This window comes from Bombus vancouverensis, chromosome 6, assembly GCF_051014615.1.
Source record: "Bombus vancouverensis nearcticus chromosome 6, iyBomVanc1_principal, whole genome shotgun sequence".
Classification (NCBI taxonomy): Eukaryota; Metazoa; Arthropoda; class Insecta; order Hymenoptera; family Apidae; genus Bombus; species Bombus vancouverensis.
In genome coordinates, this window is record NC_134916.1 from 13,507,932 (window position 1) to 13,529,336 (window position 21,405).

The 21,405-nt window shown below is 43.8% G+C and overlaps 1 protein-coding gene across 11 annotated transcripts in view; it reads left to right on the top strand.

Annotated features, from left to right (window-relative positions):
* Positions 1-21,405, top strand: part of LOC117155789 (cell adhesion molecule Dscam2) — a 175,238-nt gene that overhangs the window by 145,829 nt on the left and 8,004 nt on the right. For 8 of the 11 annotated variants that reach the window (XM_076619524.1, XM_076619522.1, XM_076619523.1 and 5 more), the window contains 11 exons: positions 1,727-1,871; positions 2,754-3,016; positions 5,462-5,623; positions 11,205-11,546; positions 15,489-15,794; positions 16,296-16,595; positions 17,175-17,306; positions 17,458-17,618; positions 17,991-18,154; positions 19,219-19,433; positions 20,492-21,085. In XM_076619524.1, coding sequence (XP_076475639.1) covers positions 1,727-1,871; positions 2,754-3,016; positions 5,462-5,623; positions 11,205-11,546; positions 15,489-15,794; positions 16,296-16,595; positions 17,175-17,306; positions 17,458-17,618; positions 17,991-18,154; positions 19,219-19,433; positions 20,492-21,085 — 2,784 coding nt within the window. Of the gene's footprint in view, positions 1-1,726; positions 1,872-2,753; positions 3,017-5,461; positions 5,624-6,987; positions 7,270-11,204; positions 11,547-15,488; positions 15,795-16,295; positions 16,596-17,174; positions 17,307-17,457; positions 17,619-17,990; positions 18,155-19,218; positions 19,434-20,491; positions 21,086-21,405 lie in introns of all 11 variants that reach the window. The other 3 variants (XM_076619528.1, XM_076619529.1, XM_076619527.1) reach the window with 3 other exon arrangements.

The window sequence follows — 21,405 nt, forward strand, 5'->3', positions numbered from 1 at the left end:
GTATGGCCGACTCGTACTACTGCGAGTATCTGATCACCAGTACGAACCACTTGGAGCCTCATCAAAGCCGCACGTGCTAAACCCTGCCAGATTGGATTCAGAATTTCTCTGCATTCGAGAATAACTACAAATTGCTACCGAACGTCCAGTAATAATTCCAGAACCAACAACTTTCAGGCGTACGAAAATAAAAACACACGGGTAGTCTCTTAATCCGGAAAAAATATTTTTTTCTATACTGAATCGATATTTCGTCGTGTTTCTGTGATACCAGATATCAAATTCTATGATATCAAGAATGATATTAAAACAACATCGACGCTCAGCTCGTTACACGCGAGTCGAAGAGGAGAAGCATCGAACGACTGCAGCTTTTGGGCGATATCGTGGACGCTTCGTGGCCGATAGGCTGCGAAGTTTTCGATAATCGGTCTATGGGTTGAATAGCAACGAAAGCGGCAGATCCCCGTAGAATAATATGCGGTCCGCGAAACAGGGCGTGGCATTCGGCAATACGGCATCCTGATTTACACCGTGAGCAAACAGCCGCGCAACTCTGTGCAGCTCGGTTATTGTCGGCTCTATAATTTGGGGTTAATTCACTAGGCGGCACTCGAGTTCAGGCGTCAAACCGCAGATCGATAGTTCTGCCCGCGTACAGGTCTTGTCATGTAAATGTTGCGTGCATAATACCCCGCGTTGCGGCGAGCCAGGATCGTTTCCATGGAACGTACGCGCCGCCTCCTTGTGTGTGCGTGACCCCAGACACCCAGGGGCCACCTGAACCAGGTGCAACCGCCTCGATATTCACCCGGCAACTAGCTGCTCGATGTTTGACCCCGTACGAATTCTCCACCGCGTGGCCGAACTTTGAGATTTGAATGAATTCGAGCACGGGCTCGGTTAACATAATCGCGATGCGTTCTATGTAGAGTCGGCGTTCGTATAAACGGGCAGGAGGTGGAATATCGATGATAGAGAAACTGAGGTGCGACGGCATGTAGAATGGAGTTCGTCGAAGTTATCGGCCGAATCGACGACCATCTGTTTCGTATATTACGGTTATCGCGTAATAAGGAAAGGACCCGTATAATTGGAGGAAGCAACTCACCATTGGTCAAATCCCTTCGAATAATTTGCATGCATTTAGCTGCTTATAGCGTGTACCCACGCACTGTTAAATTATTTCGAAATCTGGATGTGTTCTGGCTGAATTCAGTACGATCGATTCACCTGGTGAAATTGAAACACGCTGGCCCGGCGTAATGTTGCTGGATGCGTTATTTAGTTTTCGGTTGCACCGCGAGCGCTTCGCTGGAGGGAGAACATCGCCTAACCCCCGTCGAATTACAATTCCTCTCTCCGCGAAAGAGAGAGAGAGAGAGTGGCAAAAAAATGCGATTTTTCATCGAAACGGTAAAATGAAAACGTGGAACAAAATAACCAACTGAATTACCTACAACATATTTTCTGTCTCCTCTTTCCTTCTTTTTTTTTAACTTTTTTTTTATTAATGCAAACTCTATGAGTTTTGCACGGAACGCGTACGGTATCTCTAAAATCGTTGGAACCACGTGCAAGAAAATTTTATTCCACGCTTTCGTTCACCTTCGGTCGCTTTAACGCCCATTAACGCGGCGTCCTTCGCGTAATTATAAAAACTGCTCTTCGACGTTCCGCCACGGCGATCGGGAAGCGTTTAAAACTTTAATGGTGCGCTCTTCAGACGCGGCGCCGCAACTTCTGTACAAATTCATCGAACAGACCATCCAGCCTGGCCCTTCGGTGTCGCTCAAGTGCATCGCCACCGGAAACCCGACGCCGCACTTCTCTTGGACTTTGGACGGGTTTCCTCTTCCACAAAACGACAGGTAACAACATCATTTTTCACTCTTACGCCTCAGCCAGGAGATTAAGAGCCGACGGAGCCACGAACGGCAAGTAAGAAAGAGAAAAAGATCAGAAATCGATGGATAGTGTGTACACAATTATTTTCGGTTATTAAACCGCAGGCCGATGGAAAATCAGACCGCTTACGAACGTTATAACGCCAGGTCCCGTGGGAACGGATACCTGCCTGCGGGCTTCGATTCTCCGAACCAATTGAGGGGAAAATTACCAATCAACCGGGCTCAGTCTAAACTTTTTAGAGTCGCTCGATTTAGAATGATAGATTTGACGGGATCGCATACAGGCTATTAATAATGTATCCACCTGTTTTCCTTTCTTTTATATCGAGTCGCTTCGGTTGATTTACGGTGTTAAGCGACTCGTGATCGAGTCGATAATGATTTCGTTATAGGGAACAAACGCGTGGTAAACGCGTATCCGCTTTTTGATTTTCCACCATATGATCCAATAAACCAGGAAAATATTAGATGACGCGAGATTTACAAAAGCCGATTCGATTCCTATTATTAGGTTCGCGTGACGCTAGGATACGGAGAGAATTTCAGAGTTTCGATAATCTCGTTGGTTAAACTTTGTTTGGTTGATCTTGTGAATTTATATGGAGTTAGAATTATTTAAATATCCTTGCTAGCTTCGTAAAAAAGAGTTACCTTCCTCTATTTGCAAATACAATTTGTAGGTGCTGCGATGAAGATTAGATCGAACCACGTTGTCCAGACAGCCCGAAAATTGGACGGTTCGCATGCGAAATTTTTTTTCCTTGACTCGCTAAATGAGAAATTGGTTTTGCGAGCGTAACGCAACGCTACAATCGGTGCGGAATCTCTGCTGCTTGCCCACAGGTTTATGATAGGCCAGTATGTGACGGTGCATGGTGACGTAATATCGCATGTGAACATCAGCGTGGTTCACGTGGAGGACGGCGGGGAATATCGTTGCACAGCAGCGAACCGGATGGCGAAGGTTCACCATTCGGCCCGTCTCAACATTTACGGCCTGCCCCATGTACGACCGATGGGGAACTACGGCGCAGTGGCTGGCGAAACCACCGTTATCAAATGTCCGGTCGCTGGTTTCCCAATCGCGAGCATCACTTGGGAGAAAGGTCAGTGTTCGCTAGTTATTTCAGTGGCGTAGCCCATGAGAATCTTTGTACCGATCACTCTGATCGCTGAATAATCGAAATTTTTATTGATTCTTGCTTTATAATATATAGCTAACCAATGCATCTCGATGAAAAAAAATCCAACCAAAAAAAAAAGTTCTCTTCTAAATCTAATTTCTTTTTTTTGGGGGGGGGAACATTTAATTATACAGATTGGAACGGTGGTCGTAATGCGACTGGGCACGGGCTGATTCAACGTGAAAGAAATACAAAAAGAAAAAAATTTGGTATAACATTTTCTCATTTGAGATTTCGTTTCCGACAAAAAAGACTTTGAAGATTTAACAAATATATTTAAAATTTGAAACTAAGCAGAAAACGTAGACTATATTTTTTTCGTAAGATGCTTCAATTTCGTGAAGAATAAAATTTGAAAATATATATCGTGCGCGTATACAAAACCAGTTCATATTTGAATATGTTTAAATTTTATTTTCGTGGAAACCAGGCCTTAAACGGAAAGTCATATTCTGGACTTTTACTTACTTTCACGTGTAAAATAACCTTCTATGAATTGTTTCCTCGTACTTAATCGGTATTTAACCGTAAGTTAACGTATAGCTGACAATTTTTCAAGCTCGATTTCCTCAGTCGAATTTTCGATTTATTTTCTCAAACAGAATCACTCCCTGCCCGATTGTATAATCGCTTAATTCAATCTTTAACTACTTTTCTGTACGTTAAATCCAATTGCACAATTATTTTCAACAAAGATTATATTATATCTTATTTGATAAATCGGAAAGAGGAGAATGAATACAATAGTTAAATATACATTAAGAATGATATCAGTTCGGAACATACATAAATTCAATACATTTATACAAAATACAGTAACTCGGACCGTAAGCCATCCATTTATTCATGAAAATGTCATCGCGCTATTAAGTTACCGATGAGAACAGTTCGGAAATACGCGAGACCGCTTTATCGCGAAGGACGCGGGACGCGTGTTACCGACTCGAACCTTGTATTTTCGGCCTTTGTATTTTCAAAATCTCGAAGGTGTTTACTCTGATCTTTCGAACGTCCGTTACCTTACGAGATTATCCTTTTCGACTTCTCGTGTCTCCGTGGCGTGGAAAATAAAGATTAAAGCGAGAATTGAAACGTTCGCGGCGCATAAAGAGCCCGTAAATAAGTTGCCTTGCGCGCGTCCTCGTAAATCTGCCCGGCAAGGAGACGAATTTCAGAGCAACTGAAAGTACCGTCGGTTTTTCTAGCGGTTTAAATGAACTTTTTGCCAAGCGCAAGCTATGACGGCAGAAAGAGGCGCGATAGAAAGGGAGAGGGTTGAGAACGAAAGAGAGCTCGTGAGCTTTTATTTCGTCGACCGGAGAAACTCTAGGCTGCCGTCGCCATCCGAACGGGAACGAGCAAGTTCGAGCGTTTCTTTTCCGGTAATGATGAACCGAACTTTTGGAAAAGTTTCAAACGTTGCCCCCGTAACTTTCTCCCTTTTACGAGCGATCTAGCGTGACGTCGAGCGCGCAATACCCCCGTAACACTTTCAAAGTCGTCCTTCGCCGCTACGAAAGCGTATTGAAGGCTCAACTACACTCGACATCGACGATTTTACGCCGAGAAGCCAGGAAGTTTGTGTGTGGACGAAGTTGGTCGCTTAGGCGCGCATCACGAAACTATCGTGGGTGGTGGTTTCATCCAACGATAATGAAAAAGCTCTCGCGAGTGCTCTCGTTTCGAATTCGATAAGTATGTCAACGCGTGATACTCGACTCTTCCAGATCGATTGACTGATCGAAACTTCTTGTTCTATTTATCGTCTAACAAAATCGCAGCGACATTTCTCTCGATGTTGTAAACGTATTAAATTACAGACAGATTTTTGCTCAAGAATATAAAATTACTTGATAGATACCGGGTTATATTCAATGGTAGAAACAACACGGTAGTTTAATTATACGACGAATGGTAAAAGAGTATGATCGATTATCACTCGATACGACTCGATTCTCTCGAACTCTGAATTCTGAATCTTATTTTCAACTCCTCCACGGCTCGCGCAAACTCTCGCTTCTGAATCGTATTCGCGAAAATCTCACACGCGTTGCGCTCTTCCACCAAATCTGTACGTGACATCGTGCATGCCAAATTTTAACGTGCATTCTCCGAATCCTCGCTCAACATCGATATTCTAGCACGAACACTCGCTTTCTTCTCTACCTCTCATCCTCGTTTAAAATCAAGAAAGTGACCTTAAACGACCAATTGCACCTGGACAAAGAATCACAATGTCAACAAAGTATCTTTCTCTCAACTTTCTCGGACTATTTCCATTAATTTCCGGATAAGACAAAGAATTGTCTTGAATTTGCTTAAAAATTGGACCGTCGAACTGAGATAACGTTTCCTTGCTACCCACAGACGGGAAAGTGCTACCGACGAGTCGACGTCAGGAAGTGTTCCCAAATGGAACTCTGGTACTGCATCACGTCGACAGAAGCACCGATCACGGCGCATACACGTGCACGGCGAAGAACAAACAAGGCCGCTCCGATTCCCAGACGGTTCACATCGAAGTGAAAGGTAAAATTTCTTCTCTGTCTGCTTTTTAATCGTCTTTGTCGTTCCTGTCGTAATTCTATGAATTTGCTCGAATTGAAATAACAGCGTTACGTTTGTCAACGATATATCTTTCGTCACCAGAGTTGATGCACGCTCTGTCAGAATTTTAGCACGGAGAAACTTGATTCCAGACGACCGTTCTTGTAATCGCGAGACAACCTCCGTGGAACGCAACGACGCGACGTCGAGTCTTTACGGGGAAAAGTCACTCGTCGAGGCGTGCATTGCTCGCTACTTGTGATTCAAACTTTGAGAAACTTGAGACGTTTCGTTTCGTTTCTCGAAACGAGGTTCGAACGTTATAATAATTCTTCTTTTCTTCTTCTTTTCTTCCTTTCTTCATTTTTCCTTTGAGATTCGTTGTTGATAGATAAAATTGAAGGATTCCGTCGATATTCCTAAATTGAAATCATATACTCGGGGGAAATTCTATCCGACTCGATTTTCTTCCATCGCGGATGATAATGTACTCGTGTTTCCTAATTGGAATATAATTTTTTCGTTCGGGATCAAAATACACCGTGTATTATAACGTAACCATATAGAATTCGATATCTGATCAACTCTCGACTCATTACCTGTCAATGACGTCCGCTGTTGTTCCAATTGAAGCAAAAGGTAAACAAAGTATCGATGCGAATTATACAATTGTTTAATCGATTTGTTGATATCCAGTTGTAGCGCCGAATCGATAAAAATGTGAAACTCTTTTTGGATTAATAACGGTTTCAGATCGACGATTTTTCCGCAGCGATCGCGCTGAGCCGTTTTCACAGGTAGGACAGAAGCAAAAAAACGTGTCGTGAATCTTTCTAGGAAAAAGAGAAAAATCGAATATCCAGAGATTATGAAACTGCCAGTAGATACGTACATGTATAATCAGCCTTATGTTACAACTATGTCGTTCGACTCGAGCGTCGAGAGGATAACGTTGACGCGACAAAAGGTACGATCGTTTCATAAGAGAGGCAGGAATGCATTGAAAACGTTGCACGGGTCGAATCGAATTGGTCGGTGCTTCGGGAATACCAAAAAAGAAAGAGACTATAGAGCGATTGAAACTACGCGTCGATGAGGCGTCGAACGATAACGACCGATGCGTACGCCTTTTGTCTTCTTTCAATCGCGTCTTCCGCGTTTACGATCTCTCGATCATTTTACGAAAAAGAACAAAAAGAAGGATAGAGGGAAAAATTATTTTCTTCCGGTCCCTCGAACCGATAGAGACTATGTTCGCGACGAAACTCGACGGACATAGGAGCGCAGATTGTTCGTTGCGGGCCGTGATGAAGTAAAAATGTGTCGTGATCTCCTGTAATTTTCAGTACCGCCTAAAATCGATCCGTTTAGCTTTCCTGCCAATATACAAGAAGGCGCGCGGGTGCACGTGGTCTGCGTGGTCAGCGAGGGCGACTCACCGTTGAAGATCACCTGGCTGAAGGACGGCAGACCGTTGAATTCCACGGAGACGACTACCCATCATATCGGCGAATACGATCTTACGTTGATGATACAGAGCGCAACCACGGCGCATAATGGCAACTATACGTGCGTTGCGAGCAACGATGCCGCCGAAACGTCTCGCACGGCATCGCTATTGGTCCATGGTACGCAGGAACGGGCACGGTTTTTCATCCCCCACTCGGAAATAAATTCTCTCGACCCGACGATTTTTCCTCATTTAGTAATCACGCGAAACCTGTAGGTATTTGAAGTACTTCCGAACGCCGTGTACGTCGATGCTGACGAGTGATCACGCGATTGGCATCTTTCTTTCTCTTACATGATTAATAAAAATCGATCGTTGGAGTAAATAACGTCACGATATTTATATTTAAGGTACTAGATGTCGGAAACATTTGGAAATTTCGTCACCGTGATCATGAGAAAGGCATCGCAAACACGTATAATCATCGGCGATTGAAAAGTTCACGGGTGACGCGGCACGCGAAACGCGGCGAAGCGTTTTCCGCTCGTCAGCCGACAACTTTTCAGCAGCCGCGCGAACCCATTCACTCCACCAACTCCCCTCTCACTCACTCTACGAATCTGTCCCTTTTTTTCTCTCTACGGTCACCAATTTCAGCCACGATCGTCTTTTATTTCCAACCCCCCAATTCCGACAACTCGGTTAGGAAATTTTCGTTCGGTTCACAGCCTGTCTCCCATTTAAAACAGCCAACGAACACGCCGACGTATGATTTCACGCTCTATTTTCCTTCGTTTCTGTTCTACCATCCGACTGCCGCGCCGTACGCGATCTTCTCTCTCCCTCTCTCTCTCTCTCTCTCCCTTCCTCTCGTTTCTCTTTTCACCCTTACCGGGATAAATTCCGCAATTGCCGTCGACGAGAGACGCGGAATGGCCGTGAAACGGCCAGGGAAAACGAAGGAAAAAGTGTACCCTCGCATCTCGTCGATATTAATCGTCACGCGGCACTCGACAGCGGAACCTCTCGACCAGTTGGAAACTCCCGATGTAAAGCAAGATCAATCGTTGCCACTCTTCATCCTCGGGCGAGGATTCTGTCTCTTTTTTTTTATCTCCTCCTCTCCCTTCGTTGCTCTTTCCATGCTCGTTTGCGTAACACACGCGAGCTAGCGAGTTTCCTCTCGCTCGCGGCCGCAGCCACAGCTTTTTCTCGTTTTCGTCGTCGACAGACGACGATGATGGTGGTGTTCGACAATAAAAAAAAAAGAACCCTCTACCGTCATCCTCATCCTTAGAATTCTCCCTAGACGAACAAATCAGTGCAAGCGGAACGAACGAAACTGTTGGCCGACGTTACGAAACGAACGGCCTAAGGGTGATTTTAACGCGCCGTGCCATCGCGACGAGCGTCGAGCCGAAACGGCATGCGTGGTTACGCGTGTCGCTTCGTATCTCTGTGCGCTGCACGCTCGTGCATGCATGTACCGACTGTCACTCACGGTGAATGATCGCCCGATTTTCTTCTACTTTTACTTTCCTGGTGAGTGATGTGTTAAGAGTCTGGCTGTCTGGTTCCGCGATCGTCGTATGATGGATCATATCGTTCCAACGTAGTCGATATTACGTTTAATTCGTATCTATTTAACATTACATACGGCTCCTTTAGTTTCTATGTAATCCTTCTTTACCAAGAAACGTTTTTGATATCGCGAGCTCTAATGGGACATTGGAAAAACGAAATGCAGTTTACACCCACGACGTCTGAACTGCTTTTCGAAAAAAGCAAAATCCAGTCGAATTATTTCACTTTTTTCGTTAAACTATTAGGGTGCGCAAGATCCGTCACAAAATCGTCGATCTTTTTCGCTCCGACGCAATCGTCGGCTGTGTTTATCGTCAAACATGTATAACTTCGTTTTGTTTGTTCGTTTATCGAACTGTCGCGCTGCATGTAACTCGGTTGATATTTATGTACGTATACCATATACAAAGAGACACACAGAGTCAGACATAGAGAACGTAGTTCAGTGTACATCTCGTACAGCTGCGTAGCACAGGTCAGTGGCAACTCTTTGGGCATTACTCGTGTAACGTTGCGCTATCCGCCGCCAACCCCGGCTACGGTTTCTCAATTATTCTCAAACAACTACCACGTTCTGTTCTAATACCTCTAGGGCACTGAATATCCCGTGCTCCGCGGGTGTATCTCTCCCGCCGGGGCCAACGAGGCGAGTTATTATTGTCGTTTCGCGGCATTACGTTCCAGTTTCGCTGCCGCGACGAGAAGGCGGCTTCTCGTACCGTTGGTTGAAGAGTCATGTCCACAGTCGACTAAATATTCGGGAAACGACGACGATTTCGTTTTACAATGTTGCATCCCAATCCTCCACTGACTCTAGAACCAAAGTACAGAAAAACTTTTCCTAGAAAACGGATAGAGAATTGTGGTAATATCGTTGGATATTAACCGAGGTACAGATACCGACTATGTGTTTTAATACTATAAAGTAGCATGACAAGGTAATTCGATACAAGAACTTGGTTGGTTAGCGTGGTAAGACGAGTGATTTACAGTTGGGTGTAAAAAGGATTCTGAGAGGTACGTATAAGCTACATGGAAATCAAAGTGATCAATTCAGCGACGTTGATTGTTTAATTTCCGATGGATTGATCTCTAATCTGATATTGTGCACAATTTAATTATACAGAAATTAAGAAATTTTGAAGATATGGGATTGATGAGTTGCTTTTGACAATGAATGACTTATATTTAAGCGTGACTTCCCGCGCAGAAAGTAAACTCGTTGTTGGTCTCTAGCGACTAATTCGAGGAAAATGCGAATTTCAACTTGGAAGACACAGCAAATGGAGTAATAAGCGAGACAAGTCGTTTTGAGCGACGTTATTAAACGAGAGTTATCGTTAAAATATCCGTAGAATTTAATCCTTTTATATGATTTATATTTAATAATACGATAAGAGAATTTCCAAAGCAAAAATTATTGGGCGTCATTTCGATTAGGAGATAGGATATCCGACGAAATCACAGGATGTGTCTCGATAATCCGAACCCTTTTAATAACCTCAACTAACATAAATAGGCGGTTGATTTCATTAACGAACCGCTATTGATTCGTGCTATAACCGCGTCGAAACGCCCCCTGTGACTTCGTCAATGTTAATACGATCCTATACGTATAATGGCGTACGCCGTAATGACGCGCAGCTGAGTTGATAAGCAGCGTTGATGTTATCGTATTACGTTGGACCGGCATCCATTACGGGTAGCGTAATGGGAACAGCAAGTCCTAACGATAGATTCGTTGGCTTCGGTAGACTAATGGACGTGAAAGAGACGCATAGATATACTATAATCCTTCAAAGGACATTAAATTGTACTGCTGGAGAGGCTGATGCGCAGAACGAAGCACGTGAAATCCTGTCCCTCTATCTTTGAACATCTGATGTTTGCGCACCAACGTTCTGCACCAGATTACGAACGGACGAATTTCGATAGCGAGACAGGGATCTCATCAGCGTATTGTACTCTGATTTCACGTTATTAGAGATGAGATTTTGTTGGAACGTAAAGATGGATCTAGTTGCAGAACGTACGTAAGGATTATCCGAGCGTTGAGACGCGACTAACAAGGAACGGCTGACGTTCCCGAAACAGAAAGATCCGATCGAGCTTTCCAAACTTTCGACCATGATCGATTCCCGGAACAACTTTGATGATGCAAACGACTCGCGAAAAATCCATCGAAAAAACAATTCCAACTTGCCAAAGCGAGATCGCGACCCCTCCCTGTAGTTACGCCACGATCTCCATCATCAATCGTGATATATCTCGAGCGTTGAACAGTTCGAACCACGTATGCTAAACATTTTCGAAGCAACTACATGCGCATCGATCATTCAACGGAGGAGGCGTGTCAACGGAAAGCAAACATCCCTGGAACTCTGGACGCAAAACCGAGAGAAATGACCGATCGTATATAGGTTGGAAGCACGCGTATACTATCTCTACACATCATCGATATACCGTACCACTCTGTTACCATACTCTCACGTCACTTGAATCTCTTTTTTCTCTTTTTTCTTTGTGCAGTTCCACCTACGATAGCTCCCTTTAGCTTTAACAAGGACCTCTCGGAGGGCGTGCGTGCTCAGGTAACTTGCATGGTCGAGAAGGGCGATCCTCCGTTCACGATCGCCTGGTCCAAGGACGGCGAGCCGATCGCCGGGCCCAGTCCAGCTGGCTTCGGGAACACCGGGATAACCGGTCCCAGACACACGCAGACACCCGCTGGGCTACGCGTAACCAACATTGATGCCCATTCCAGTACCATAGTTATCGAGCGCGTGAACGCCGCGCACTCCGGCAACTATACTTGCCTGGCGCGCAATTCGGTGGCCGAGGTCCTCTGGACGGCCGAGTTGATCGTTCGTGGTAAAGTAGACCGAGAAATAGCCGAGCCAGCGGACGAACCAAAGCTCGTCCCTATATAGCACATTGTCTCTATTCTTCAATACCGTTCACTCACCTTTCTGTTCGTTTTTTCTTGCACCTGGCAGCGCACCACTTATTATTATTCTCTATATCTTGTCGATATCTTTACTGTGCACCGGCTGGTTTCTTCGATGATGGAACGTTCGATGGCCTTCTCCGAGATTCTGCGTTATGTGAAATGACAGAGTAAAAATTGTTCTTTTTCTCTTTTTATTTCGTTTCTTTTTTTTCTTTTGAGTGGTTTGAACTGTTGTTTGTTTCAGATCCGATCGTGAAATAATTGGACGAATAATTGATAAGTGATTATACGGGAAGAAACGTGTTGAATCAATGTATATGCAAGCTTCCAGATAGCACGCAACGTTTTTAATACGACAACGTTAAATTTTGAAGATTTTATGGCCTAACCTGGATATTGCTCTCCTCAGTAAGATAATTAACAAATTAACAAGAGAAAAAAGTTTCCTCTTTACGACAATTCGATAAATGTTCCATAGAGCAGCAAATCTAACTTCTGCGAGATGTTCTGCTATTCAAGATGTTTATAGAACTTTACGAGACACCGTTAAAACGTCACTAAAAGATATCACCGTGCTGTCTGGAATAGAGACACTTAAGTGCTCAAGTATTTTACACTTATATTGAATATTCATGAAGATATATTATTAACACAGCATCGTCGGTGATACATGCGATGTAGTTAAATCGTTTAATACCGAACCGTCTGTATGTCATGAATTATCGAATTTTATCCATGTTACCTTCGAAGGTTATGTCTTTTACGTTACAGAAGTAGACGCAGTTACATTTTCATCTCTGTAAGATTATTCTCACGTCTCGTTCACTCTCGCGAAGAAATCGCGTGCCCGTTTGCCAAGCATTGTCCCGTATCTTTTACCAGACACAAAAGGCAATTAAACGTTCCCGAGAGCCAGCCTGTACATATATATGTTTTATATTATTACTGTTACCATTGGTATTGTGTAATCACGTGTAAATGCAGCCGCAGCAGCCGCCGCAGCCATCGCAACCGCGTGAATTCGAGGCAGTGTGGGAACGAATCAGCTAGGGTTGCGGATTACTTCGTTCGCTAGAATATTTAACTCTTGGTTATTTTTCTTTAACGCTGATAAATCCATCGTTAGCTTGAAAAGGAACCGATGTTTGGATGTACGTCGTTTAGAATGAAAAATACTGATATTTTTTCTATTAATACATGGTACATTGTCACTCCACTATTTCATAGGATGTGCAGATACGATAACGAACGAGGACGCACAGTTGCTGCATACTGGGTGGGGTGGGTGGTGGGTGGGGAAGATAGAGACGACACGCTTGTGATTGAACTTTTGTCTCGAAATGACACGTTTCGATAATAGTCACGTTGAGCGGGATCAAAAAAACTATAGATCGGATATCCGGGGACAATCGTAAAATGAAACGCAGCAGCAGCAGCAGCAGCCGCCGCAGCAGCAGCAATCGCCCAGCCAGCAACGCGATGCACCAACGCACTTGAGCACCGCACAATATGATAGCGTTATCACCTACGGTCACATCGTACTTTATCTAGTTGTCTATCTCACAGGCGCACCATCTCTGAAATCGCACCTCTCCCGATCTTCGAGCTCGACGAGATACCGCGATCCGGATATAATGTACGATCAATGGCAAAAATCTACGTATATTTCTTAAATTTCAAGTATTTCAACGAAGAAGAAGAAGAAGCGAAAAGATATAAAAAATCATGAAAGTCTACATACACTTGTTGTTGATATATGTATATCCGTAATTGGTGTTTGTGCAACTACGATTAAAGAACTGGAAGATGTACAGAGACTCTTCGCTCTCCAAATATTATAACGAATGCATTATTTGAAATATTTTATATATTTCTAACATTTTCTGAAATTAAATTTTCCAGACGAATTCAGTTATTTTCTTGTTATGCAAACGATTCAATGTGGTTCCTTTTGATAAATTGGATACGTAACATTCGATGGTTGTAGGTGTGTAGACTTGCGTGATTTTTTGTTTAACAAAATATCGTGTCTCTTCGTAAAGTAAATTGTCAAGAACATCGAACAATGAACTGATAAGCAAAAAAAGGACAATTCGTGAGATGAATTCGAGTAGCAAAGAAATATGTAACGTAATGGACCGTAACGTGTATCGAAACTTGGAGTTCAACGATACGGAAATAGCGATCGCGGTATTCTCCGAAGGAAAGGGATTCTGCATGAAAGGGCACTAGCCACTTTTGCGAAACTCGGCTTCGGCGTAGCACCACTTCATCTTGAATTTGTACAAGTATCAGCAGCCGCCTCGAAATATAAGTTTAGAACGCCGTCTCTCGACTCGTTCACTTGATCAGCACACGCATATATGCACCAACACGTTCTGCTCTATTTTTACCTTTTCCTATCGTCTTTTTTTTCTCTTTTTTCCCTTTTTTGATTCCGTTTCTTTCACTTCCCGTTTGCTCCTTGGTTATATAGTTCACTCGTGGAACACTTGGCACCAATTCCTAATATACGATCCAGCCTTATTGTTTTCTCGGAAACTACTTCCGAATCGTTAGCCCGAGGTCACTTAATCGATATCCACGTATGTATCAATTTCACCGATTCAATGTGTTACATGGCGAATAATTGACTCGAGCAGCTATAACACGTCTCGAAAGATCGGCTACAATTATGGATGCAGGAACGTTCGTATATTCGTACGTTCTTAAGGGAACGAAACGATGCAGACATAGAACAGTACGTTGTACAGAGCGAGGAATTATTCACCACGGTATCACTGTGTCTACGGTGAGACTCGGTCATCGAAAATAATTGGCTATCATCGATATTTGATGAAAACACAAAATGCCTCGACCCCTCACGTTTATGTACGCAAATGCACAATCACCGCATTGTTCCTAAGTCAAAATGTCCGCACAGCACTGACTTATGCATTGTTCTCTATCTTGTTGTGGCCCCTTAACGATGTTTAACAATGTTCACCTACATTTATAGATCTGTTCTGTCACGAGTCACCAGAAAAATTGTCGACTATCGCACTTGTTCGTTTTATCCAACGCGCACTTTCTCACCTCGTTTGTCACTCTTTTTCTTTTTTTTTTTTTTTTTTTTTTTTTTTGATAAAATCGTGTGTATACCTTTCTGAACTCCTCTCTATATGTTCCTGTGTTTGCCTGTATTACTATAGCGGTCGACAGAGGGAAGAGACGTACGTCATAACGAAGAATGTGTGACGCGGGATTTTGCACGATCGAAAAAAATACCAGGAGCTGCAACGAGTGTATTTTCCTTCCCTCGGTGGACCGCGCGCGCACCCTTCAAACTACGTCTTTTGTTTCACTTTGCGCTGAAGTAGGAAATTGTAGTAGGCCAATTCGAGAATTTCGCTCTCGCCTCGGCGCAATAAGCTTAGATACGAACGCAGTGGCATCTGAAATATTCCTCTCTCCCTTTCTGCCTTACTTCAACAAGACAAAAACGGAGGGAACAGATCGAACGAACGAACGAACGAGATTCATCTATGAAAAAAATTTCTCTTTTTCTCGTGTCCCTCGTTTGCGAGTGATGGACGAATTCAAGACGCGCGGTTTCCGTTCGCGATAACCAAGCGTTCTGTCGTCCCGCGAAACGCAACGAACTAACAAGCCGGACCGCGATAATTGCTGCAAAAAACGAGAGAAAAGAGAGAACGCGGTTGTCAGCCAACGGGGATCCATTAAAAGTCGACGAGATCTGCAAGTAAAATGGCGAGGGAAGAGGTGGAACGATGAAATTTCAGATGCTACGGTCGTCGACGGTGCGCGAAATCCGCATACCAAGGACGGCTAACTAACGACCGGTGTGTTATGCCGCGAAACAGTGCCACCCCGTTGGGTGATGGAACCCCAAGATGTCCGTGCCTCGGAAGGGATGTCGCGACTGGTTCTCCATTGCCACGCGGATGGATTTCCGCCGCCAGCGGTTTCGTGGCGGCGGGCTAGCGGCAAAAAACCTGGCAATTATCGCGACATCGTCACGCACGAGCACCCTCAGAACCTGAGGATACACTCGAACGGCTCTCTGGTGTTTGGTCGAGTGCAAGAAGACCACGAGGGTTTTTATTTGTGCGAGGCGGTGAACGGAATCGGCGCTGGCCTCAGCAAAGTCGTACATCTGACGGTGAACGGTAAGCTGCCATTATTTTAATAACGAGAAATCGTCAGAATCTTTCGTTTCTCTAGGATAATGATCTTTTCTTTTTCGTTTCTTTCTTCGTTGATAGAGGTGTATATCTTGAGAATTAAAAACAGAGTAAAGTAGCGTTTCGTTAATTTACCATGGTCAGGATCTTGTCAGACCAGTTATTGAGAGTCAGAGAGAGAAAGAGAGATATTCGTAAAAAATCTCAGGTATTTTTCGTTCTAGTTCAATACGAGTAGGATATACATACTTGATATACGCTTGTTTATTTTATATATAATACCATGATGGAAGATTCTTCGTTCAAATAAAATTTCTTCGAAAAATCCATGACACATACGTATACGTCATTGGACACGCGGTAGATCTGTATAACAAATAGATCTTCGTCTCTGTCGTTTCTCCGTGTCGTAGTGTCGAAACAAAGAATCTTCAAACGAAAGAAACAAAGAAACGAAATTACTGTTCTCGATAATAACACGCGCAGTACCTGCCCACTTCGTGGAGAAACACCGTAACCAAACAGCGAGGCTGGGCTCGAGCGCGTCGTTGCGTTGCGAAGCGAAGGGCGATCATCCACTGAAAATAATCTGGAAGAAGATGGGCGCACACCTGGAACAGAAACTGTCCGACTATCGGTATACGCTGAAGGAGGAGAACACCACCGACGGCAGCGTCAGCACGCTCGAGTTTATAAGCACGAGTCGAGAAGACAGCGCGAGATACTTCTGCATAGCCTCGAACGCTTATGGTCGCGACGAAATGACAATTCATCTGTACATACAAGGTAGGTACGCTTGCCGGAAATCATATTTCACTGGAAGATGAGACCGCAAACGGGGAAACAATCGTCATGATCTCTCGTTCAAAGGAGAGTTATTAACGACGTCCGCAATGTCCGCGTAATAACTCGGAGTAAATCATAGGAAGACCGAGAGCGCAAAGGAAACAAAAGGAGAAAATTGCCGAGGCAAAGGTAGATTTGAAGGCTGTTTTTCACGTGCACGATGATGCACGGTAATGACGTTATCGGCGTAATACGTCGACTCGATACACGACGAAACAATTTCAATAATGTTTCCGGGTTTCTTGATATTTGCATATAGCGTTGTCACGCTTCGCGTAATTATCGTAATGCATACAGTCGAGTTCCGCGACTCGTCGCATTTAATTTAATGCATTTTCGCACAAGCGCCGACCCATACAGCGATAGACGAGATAACCGCGTGTGGCCGGATCGAAAAATGAAATAATGTTTCGGTCGGATGGTTAGCGTCACGTAACAAACCATATATCTATAGGTATTACCATTGGTTACGTCGAAACGTAGCTTTAACGGGAAAAATTTTGTTTTGCAAATGCAAAGAGCCGCCCGATTTCCCGAGGAATCTTCACGTGATCGAGAAGGGAAGTCGTTACATCAACATCAGTTGGACCACCAGTCAAGACGGCAACAGTCCCATCACCCAGTACATCATCGAGTACAAAACCGATACTGGTAATTAAATTGGTTTCAATACGCGATTCTTGAGAAATACAGTTAGAAGATGGGAGAACCTCTTACCACACGACGGCGTTAGAGACACAAGAAACAATGAAATAGAATTGCAACAGCCGATCAACAGGTGCTTCGATCTTCTCCTTTCTAGCCCACGCAATTTATTTTCCAGAAGTGTGGCACGATCACACGTTTCACATGACAGTGCCAGGCACCCAGGTTCACGCTCACGTGAACGGTCTGCGTCCGGCGGTCTCCTATCAGTTTCGAATATACGCGGAGAACGAATTGGGTCGTAGTCAGGCGAGTGACGTGAGTATATCGAAGTTTAATATGCAACATCGATTGCGCTTTACGCTACCAACTTTCCGTACGACCCGCGTATCCTTCTGTAACTCGAGAGAAACTTTCATTCAGAAGTCGATTTACACTCAGGATCGATCCCTATTCTGTAGTCTCTGAGTAACACGTCGAACTGCAATTTTCTCTCTCAGTGAATTTCATTCCGTGTTCTCGTAACCGTTGCTAGCGTGATTAAAATTCTGCAACGTGGATTCCTTATCGCGAACGCAGGTGGATAAAGTCGTGGAGAAACCAACGCGTCGCGAGAACGAAACGTAAAAATGAAATTTCACGTCGGGAGAGACTACTGCACGAAGGTGCGTGGTCTTCTCTTTTTTTCAGATTTTGGAAACGACGACCGAAGGGGAGAAACCAGGTGGTCCGCCAAGAAATCTCAAGGTGGATCCTGTCAGCTCGACCGAGTTTAACGTCACCTGGGACCCACCTGATCATGATTTATGGAACGGAGAGATACTCGGTTACCACGTTGGCTACAAGGAACATAGGTAACGATCCGTTAGGGAGAACGTAGCAACCTTTAACGACCACGCATTCACCTTACGATACCTCTCGAATACGTTCCGTTAGGTCGCGATCCCCCCGGCATACCGTATTGCGCTCGAGCGCGTGTTTCTCGGATAACGTTGACATTCTATACTTTGCCAGGGTGCCTCGTGATAAATAACCGCAGCCAGCAGCCGCGGTTTTCTCGTTTATTTCGCCCACGGACCATTGACGTTGAAATATTTTCGAAACGCGTTATACTACCTGCCAACTAAACACAGAGCGTCGTTTACCGACACCATGCAAGTGTTCATCGACTTGTTGTTCCAACAGTTAAAGCGGTCTCCCTTCGCGCTAAATTTGTATAAATAAAGTTATGGATATATTGAAATTTCACAAAATACAAATTTTCTCTGTCGCACTCTCCTTCTCTGCGTATATTTCTTTTATATTTTTCTTTTTTTTTTTTCGACGATACATATTTATGTTACGCGGTGTAGTAAAACCGTAACGGGAATAAATCGTTGAATAACGGCAGATATATTTAAGAATTACACGAACGGACAAAAATGGAATGAATCAATACGTATGTACACAACCGAATATTTAATATAATTTGCAGGAATATCAGTTAGCGTAACATGTTCAAAGACAATACTCGTTCTTACTCTCGAGATTTGGCTCTAGATGACTTTATTCTCTTTTTAAAATGAGATCGAATTTTATTTTATGTGTATCCGATATTCAAAGAACAATACAGGACATCAAACCTCGTATAAAATCAGAATTATCACGTGCCGTAGATACTACGTTGAGACTTTAGTTACACAAAATTATACTGAAAGAAGAAAGAAAAGTCCTGCTATCTCGTGCATCGATATGATGTTTTATTTGTAGTAATCTCATTATCAGACTGCGAATTTTTATCCATTTATGGGAAATTCAAATGTGCAAAGATCCGTAGAATACGCGTAATGTACTGAAATGTAACAGTCGTTACAACATTTAGTACGTATAAATTAATTGCGTACAGGATATTTCTAAAATTAATGTTTGGAAATGTAAGGTTGGGAGCGGACCAGTACACGTTTCGGACCGTAGAGAGGCGAATTTCTACAGCGAGCGTAGCCTTAGGACTCGCAAGAACATCGATGCCAGGCAGACAATATCAGCTAACAAACTTGAAGAAGTTTGCACGATATAGCGTGGTGGTGCAAGCGTATAACGTGCTCGGCCAAGGTCCCATGACGCCGGATGTGGTTGCGACAACCCTCGAGGACGGTAAGAAATACCTTAGACGAATGAATTTCCTTGTTCATTTTTCTCCCGGAATTTCGCATTTTCCAACGGATTTCCTGCAAATTTTGCAAAACCGAACCCCAAAGAGACACAGGAAGTTCACAAGAAAGAGATTTACCGAATACTATTTGGCGACGATCAAAAATTCATGAACGAAATAATACCGGTAGCTAGCGAGCCTATCATGAATTCCACTATGAATACCAACCGCCGTATCTATATATATCCAGTGGAGTTTCGAATAAATAATAAATTCAGCATCCGGCTTGCCTGAAACTGATCTGCTTGCAAATAAGTTCTTTAATCCTGAGCGTTGCGAAAGCGGCGCCGGTTAAACTCCGAAGTGGCTTTGCCAACGGCAACAACTTTTGGTAGCCGACTCGCGTCTTTTATGGACATCTTTCGTAGGAATATTCTCGGGAAAAACCAACAACTCTGCGCGTCAAAGCTGTTCGATGTTAAAATTTTCGGACGAATTTAAAAATAGTTTCGGAAACCGAGTGGAGCTTGTCGTTTCTGTTCCGGTTTGAAAAAAGTTGAAAGTTAAATATTGGTTTTTGGTCGCTCGCAGACTAACGGAAAATAGAACGCGCTCCGCTACTTTCGCCGATTTATTATAAACGCAAATGTTTGAAAATAGTTGAAGCGCGTAACGAGATTGTGGAAGCTCGGCAAGCGATCTTAAACTGCGGATAGTGGATTGAATTTAATTATTCTTAGAACAGAAAGTATGCAATTAAAATAACGCCAAATATACTTTCCCCTCGCAACTTTTTAATAAAACATTGAACGATTAATGCGTATAATACATTTGTTGCTCCGTCATACTCGTGGAATCTTCACAGAATTTGATCGTCGAACCGTCAGATATAATTCCTACGTATATTAGTTGTACTTCTAAATAAAAATCGATATTCATCTAGGTGCCTTCCATAAATACGAGCAGTCCGAAATACAGCATTTTGACAGCATTAGCATTTCTAATGTCAAATCTAGCATGTTAGCGTAATTGACTGGCGACATCGTTGAAATGTCCTCAGTGCCTAGCAGCCCGCCGCAAGACATTCGGTGTACGCCGCTGTCCTCGCAATCACTGCAGGTCTCGTGGGACGCGCCACCCGACTCCAGTCTGAACGGTATTCTGAAAGGCTACAAGGTCATATGGGAGAACATGAACGCCCTGACCGAGTCGCCTAAGACGGAAACGAAGATCACCACTGCCTTGACCGTAGTGATTCACAGCCTCGAGAAGTACACGAATTATTCTGTACAAGTGTTAGCCTCGACCAGAGCCGGTGACGGTATCGCGTCCTCACCTTTGCATTGCGTCACCGAGGAGGATCTACCGGAGGTACCAGCGGGCGTGAAGGCGGTCGTCAGGTCGGCGACATCGATTATCGTATCCTGGCAGCCGCCGCTCAGAAGCAACGGGAACATCACGTCGTACAACGTTCATATCCGCTGGGTTGGCCCGGAGGGAAAATGGTACAAGCGGGCATTGCCTCCGTATCAAACTAGCTATCAGGTGGAGAATTTGCACAAGAAAAACCAGTACGAGTTTAGTATCGCGGCGGTGACCTCGGTGGGCGAAGGACCACAGACTCAGCCGATTACGGTTTCGCTTTCTAACGAAGGTCAGTTTTGTTAAACTTAATCCTGCGATATATCGTTTTATTTTAGTTATTTCCGAGCGACTTTGTAACTCGTTCCGATAATTTTACGATGTAGAAATACCGAGACTATATTCGGTAGCAGATCTGAGTTCGCGCGAAGTGATCGTACTCCAAATTTTATTTTTATCTATTTTCACGATTGACGTATTTAGTACAGTTTCCCCGATATAACGTTAATATGTCCTTGATAAGTATTACAGGGTTGAAATTGATAATAACGTCGTACCGTGGGATTTCTAGTCTTCCAAGTTATCCCAGTTGAGTTTTTATTATTTCGTTGT